At 28.8% G+C, this 6,145-nt stretch overlaps 1 protein-coding gene across 1 annotated transcript; it reads left to right on the top strand.

The window, feature by feature from the left end:
• The first annotated feature begins 1,952 nt into the window (after positions 1–1,952).
• Positions 1,953–5,462, top strand: LOC126835843 (uncharacterized). The gene is made up of 4 exons (XM_050568688.1): positions 1,953–2,786; positions 4,010–4,069; positions 5,130–5,219; positions 5,291–5,462. Exons 1-4 carry the CDS (start codon positions 1,953–1,955, stop codon positions 5,393–5,395), a joined length of 1,089 nt encoding a protein of 362 aa, XP_050424645.1. The 3' UTR covers positions 5,396–5,462.
• Positions 5,463–6,145: the final 683 nt, after the last annotated feature.

Genomic DNA, 6,145 nt, shown 5'->3' with positions numbered 1-6,145 from the left:
AATTTAGGTCCTCATCAACACATTGTGTGTGACTAGGTTGGTTCTTACGGTAATTTTCACTACAGTCAAAAAAAATATTCAGCAACTTATATGACTATTTAAAATGCATTCTCTATATTAGTGAAGTGTGGAGAGGTAAGATTTAGTTGACCTACACCGTTGGAATTGGATTAAGTGAAGAAGTACATATGTTGTAACGTTTGTATATTATTTGTATTGTATTAAACAATAAATATTTAACTTACTTTTATTACATAATGCTCACATAATGCTACATTCATTTTGTTAATCATTTTTTCAAATTAATTTAGTGTTAATAAAAGGTACTTTTTGAGACAAAAATGTAAAAAGTTTACCCCTTTCCCTCCAAAATTAATAAAACACTAAAAAAAAATGGCATTATTCTTTAAGTAAGCAACACTCGACACTCGTTTCTGTTTTGATAGATAGCTAGACTAATACTGATCTCCAAACCCCACCTCGGAGGCTGTTATATTACGTATAAATATTGATATACGTGATTTTAAAAGTAAAGTAAATAAAATAAAATTGTCTTTATAAATATTTGTCTCTATAAATATTTCGTTATTGATACTTGTGTTTAAATGTCTAAACCCATTTGAATACAAGGCCACTCTCATTGAGTAGGATAAGCAAAGATATTATAATATTGTCATTCATAAGTATCATATATCATATCACAACACAATGTCCACTCAAGCGAGTCTTTACTCTATCTATTTGCATTCTAGAAATAGTTCTACTTAAGGGGCCTTTACACCTGCGTATATGGTCGAAAACAACTCATTCTAATTTAAACGTACTGTTTCTAAGAATACTCTGATTTAAGTTTTGAAAAAATATCTGAGTTATTCAAAGCATCGGTTGTGGCACAATTTTTTAATTATTTTTCAGTTCATGAATTATTTCAGTTGAAAAATGTTAAAAATTGCATTTTTTTATATTGAAATAATTAATTAACTGAAAATAATTTTCAAATTGTGTCACAACTGATACCTTGAAAATATTGTGAAGAATTGAAATGTTTTTTAAAAACTTAAATCGATGTATTCTTAAGGACAGTACGATCGAAGTAGAAACATGTGTTTTTTTACAAAAATAGATCCTATACGCGTTATAAAAGTTGAAAAAAAATTGTAAAAATAACTTTAAAAGTTTTGGCGAAAAATTGCCTATACAATGTGCCTAAATAAGTGCTAGTGTAGAGGCCCCTTAATAACTATATTAGTAATACATATAATACAATATTTAGATTAATTAAGGAGTATTAAGATTTACAAAATTATTATTTTTCCTATCTTTTGCGATAGAAATGTTTAATTGTTTATATTTTACATTTTCAAAAGTATTAATATTAATAGTATTTCCTAAAAATTCTCCAAAACAATATGCCATTTTAAAAATTAAATTACATTTTTGCTATCATTTAAACTATACTGGTTTTTGAAAAAAAATATTTAACAAAAGCCAGCATAGTGGAAATGGAACAAATCCACGCTTATTCTCGGTAGATCTCCGGTTTACGTTGGTAGACTATCGACTTTTTGATTCGATTAAATAGACCAGAAATGTGCGATGAATTATAGAACAAAACGGTAACAAAATAACAAACTTGGTTTGATTAATAACTTAATACTACAGAAACTTATCGACGCGTAATTTCTCAGTTTTGAGTCAATGACTAAACACAAATTAAATAAATACACTGTTTTCAAAGTACAATTGAACACAATGAAAAGTACTTGACTCTTCGACAGGTGTGACACGTTTTTTTTTTTATACTTGGCAGACTGTTCAACCGAACTTATTGAAAGGTCTTATTCGTAGAACATTATACCTACCGGCGATTAGTCGATACCCCGAAACCGCGTAAGTTTTGAAATTTCGGAGAAAACTTTATTTTTTAACTTTTAAATTACAAACATTAAATCATGGCTACACTGGTCGAACGCATAAGGCCGACAGTTTTGTTCTGTCGATTGTTTGGAATGGGATTTCAACGCGAAGACTCGGAAATGGCATTTTTGGAGTACTGGATTTTACTTGCTTTTAACTTGACGTTAATCAGTTACACTGTATTCACTGACATCTTTCAAGACCTACACATTATGAAAAATCTGATGGATGTCATGTCGTTCATGACTGTTATCCGTTACTTCACGAGGACCTTTGTTCCGGTAGTAGCGATATGCTCGATATTATTCACTAGAAATATTATAATTAAAACAGTGCAAACACTGGACGACCTCATACCGTCCGTTAAACGTACTCCGTTGTCGTTTTATTCGTGGTACTTCTATGGCTGGTTGACGTTGAGCCTCGCAACCGACTATTTGCAGTTCTTTACATTTTGGATATCGGCAAATTTCGGAATATACTCAGTGCGCACTTTGTTTCACCTAACGTTCTATAATATTTGGATATCCGTACCCGTCGCTCAATACGTGGTTCTGATTATGATGATTCAAAACGGTATCCGTGGAATGAACGACGACATCACATCGATATCAAAGTGGAAATCGTACCGTACAAGATGGAAGATGCTGAAAGACTTGGCCGAATACCTTACCAATTACGTATTCGCCGCGTTCATCATCGTCTATGTATTGTTCAGCATGTGTGAAACATTTTTTTTCGCATTTGTCTCGTTTTTAGCTTTTAGAGAAAGCGAGAAATACCGTACAAGTGCTTGGCTGATAACGGCCTTGATGCGAGCAAGGTTCGTCGTACACCTATTCCAGATTTGTCAAAACTGCAAAAAAGAGGTAACGTTTCCGGTCTTTGTGACATAGGAACAATAACACAAACATAATAATTGATTTTAGTACACCAGTACACCAGTAATTTATTATGCAATAGACTTTTTGTCAATATTCGTGCTATTATAGCTAATATACCAGGGGTCCGTTAACCGTGTGTTACATTCAGAAATTCGTTCACGAAGATTAAAAGTCATTAGGAATATAAAATATTTGTTCATTGAAAGCTTGCACGTACAACGTTCTATGGGGTGATCCAGTGGCATAATTACAAAGGGTGATATATTAACCCCCAGAGGCCTAATTTGTATAAATATATTATTAATAATCTATTTGTTAAATACAAAACTCTATTTATTAACGTAGAAGTATTGGACATAATGTCATAAAAAAATAACATTTCATTATAATATTTTGTAAAGTACCTATTATATTTTAATAATAAAATATAGCAATGACATTGTATTAAATGTTTTTTTCATCTAACGAACACATTTTTTGAAAAACTTGATAATCAAACTATTAAAAATTGATATAAAATACATTTTGTCCAGTTGAATCTTAAAAAGAACAAACTGTTACCAGTTAAACAAACTTTTATGCTTAAGACGATTGAAATCGGGCGGTTTTTAAGGAGTCTCTAATGTCTTAGGTTACGTTCTGTTCATTATTAACTAGTGAACTGAACGTATTAATTTTAACTGTCCATGTTCGTAACGTTACTGAACTATAAAATATGTATAATATACAAAATATCATGTACCAAATGGTCTTTAGTTCAGCATTTGATCATTTTTAAATACTAAAAATTTTTTCTAATAAAAAAAAAAAATGTATTCTCGATAAACCAAATTAATAAAAAATAATTATTTAATAAAGCTACAAAATACAATTGTATCATATATGATATTAGTTTTCGATGATATAAAACAATGTTTTAATAGAGGCTTGTATAATTAATGTTGAGTAACGATATAAATATAAATAAAGCAGCTTTTTTTTTGTGTTATGAATTCAAGTATAATTATTGAATTGTTGTGGGAATAACCGTTGCAGTATTTGTACGTTATGGGTCATGGATTTATAGGAAAATAATATTTTTACATTTAACTAGGTGTATTTTAATTTTGTAACTTCTATTTCATCATTGTTTATTAATAATTATTGTGTTTATCATCGATGCTATTATTATTACTAATGTATTATAATACATTCATAAATGTCTATAGATTATGAATATTCAAAATATCCTAAATGGTGTCAAGACAAAAGGAAAATCAGACGTTAAAGTAGTAATAATATCCTTGTTTAATTTATATTTTTATTCAGTAGAGTGTTCTACCACCTGCCACTTCCACTCTTATCAAACAGCATCACTCTTATCAGTGACATTATGACTCTGACGTCATGTTACTAATAAGAGTAGTTTTGTGTGATAAGAGTGGAGATAACAAGTGGTGCTAAGGCCAAAAAACTCTACTACACTCTATCATTGATTAAATACACAAAGATAGCCCAAGCCGTGTTAAAAGCTAGCCGCTCATAAATAGGAGCCGAACCATAGAGAGCGCTAAATCTGTAGTTCATTCGATCGAAAATGGTGCTCTGACACACGAAATACCGGTTCATAACTGGGCGATAATGGTCTTTATATATTTTGTCAATTATTTATAATAAGTAATTTTTGTTTAACTTAACTACGGTATAATTAAAAGGGGAAAATGAAACTAAATGTCTTAGCTTTTGTTTTATTTTATTGTACCTATTCGTATTTTGTTTCCGTGCCTATTTATTTTTTAAGATTTCCTTCTCATCGTCTAAATAGATCCATTAAACTGGTAACTTTTTAAAATAGTGATATTCGCAGTAAATACCTATAATACTGTTAAATACTGTTAATATTTATAATAGTTTTATTGAACTAACTATTATTCTAAATTTTGTTTGTAATAAGAAAATGAATGAGCTAAAACTAATGAAGCTTTTGACATACAATACAATTTAATTCTAAAAAGAAAAATATCTGAAATAATCTTATGGATAAGAATTATCTATAAATCTTTTATATTTTGTAAAAGAATAATAATTGTATGAAATTCATATAATAAAATAATCTCATACCTATAGCCAAAAACCGGTTTTACTTTGCGCGCGACGGGTGGTCGTGGCATAATAGAAAATATTAAATTGTAATATTGTGCGACATCTATGAATAGAATAGATAGAAATGAAACACTAAATAACGTGTTTCCCTATTTTCTATTGACATGAGCTATCTATGTATACTTAATCAATGACTCTATATTGTAAGTACAACTTAATTAATACGATTATCAATGTTTTTTTTAGGTACAATATGCTTCACTATACATGTTACATACAGACTTTAAGCTCATGCCGTATGCTATTTTTGAGTTGTCAACTCGAAACTTACTACCTGTAAGTAATTATATTTTTTAATAATATCACAATGCAATCATAAGTTGAAAGTTATTTTTCTAATATTTTAGATGTTCACTGTGGTAATTGTTTTCTTGTTATTTCAAATTCAAATGAAACTGTTCGGCAATAAAAACAATAACCTAACAATTAAAATGCTTGACAAAAAAATGTGACGAAGTCCCGTCTCATTATAGTTATAGCGAGTTAAATTTATAAATAAACAAAAAATAATAATTTTAATTTTGTCTACAAATATTCGTGTATTTTACTACTTGTACGATCCTTGTGCCTATTTTTAATCAAGAAAAAAAGAAAAATTACAAATTGACTATAATTAGTTTTTAGGTTTCTATGTGTGAATGAATAAACAGTCAACCACTGACTGAAAAACATTTTCATCATTATACATTAATTATGGATAACAATGGCAACATATAATTAATTAACACGATATAAACGTTAAGTATGAACCCTTACTAAGACATTGATTACCTTTTATCGAACGAGCAACAATTTATTAAATAGATACTAGGTAAGTGCTAATATTTTCCACACAATAATATATAGTCTGATCAGAAAAAGTTTTGGTATGTATTGCGTGATTCATTTTCATTTTATTTCAAATTGTATCATACATTTTTAGTCGTCTACATGTCATATTATAATAATCTTATGTTTTATGCAATACAGTGGAAAATTAATATAAATTTCATATTCAAAAGTGATTACATCAAGTTAAAACTTAAGGTAAATATTGTACAATGTACAGCATAATAAGTACATAGCTAATTAGCATAAGTAAACACATTTAGATAGTGTTAAACTAAATAACTTAAGTTTATTATTATTATTCACGTATTTATTCTATTACTAATTATAACTCATTTATTCTCTTTTGAGCCAGAAAAAATTAGTCTCAATCT

This window comes from Adelges cooleyi, unplaced genomic scaffold (assembly GCF_023614345.1).
Source record: "Adelges cooleyi isolate 19-005CV unplaced genomic scaffold, UGA_ACOO_1.1 ACOO_flye_CR_arks_rails_tigmint_CR_PRNA_1, whole genome shotgun sequence".
Lineage (NCBI taxonomy): Eukaryota > Metazoa > Arthropoda > Insecta > Hemiptera > Adelgidae > Adelges > Adelges cooleyi.
This window is presented reverse-complemented; position numbering and strand designations above follow the sequence as displayed.

Coding starts and splice junctions, on each gene's coding strand:
- LOC126835843 (XM_050568688.1), top strand. CDS start 1,953: ATGGCTACACTGGTCGAACGCATAAGGCCGACAGTTTTGTTCTGTCGA. Junction 2,787..4,009: donor GTCAAAACTGCAAAAAAGAG/GTAACGTTTCCG, acceptor AAATGTCTATAG/ATTATGAATATTCAAAATAT. Junction 4,070..5,129: donor AAGGAAAATCAGACGTTAAA/GTAGTAATAATA, acceptor TGTTTTTTTTAG/GTACAATATGCTTCACTATA.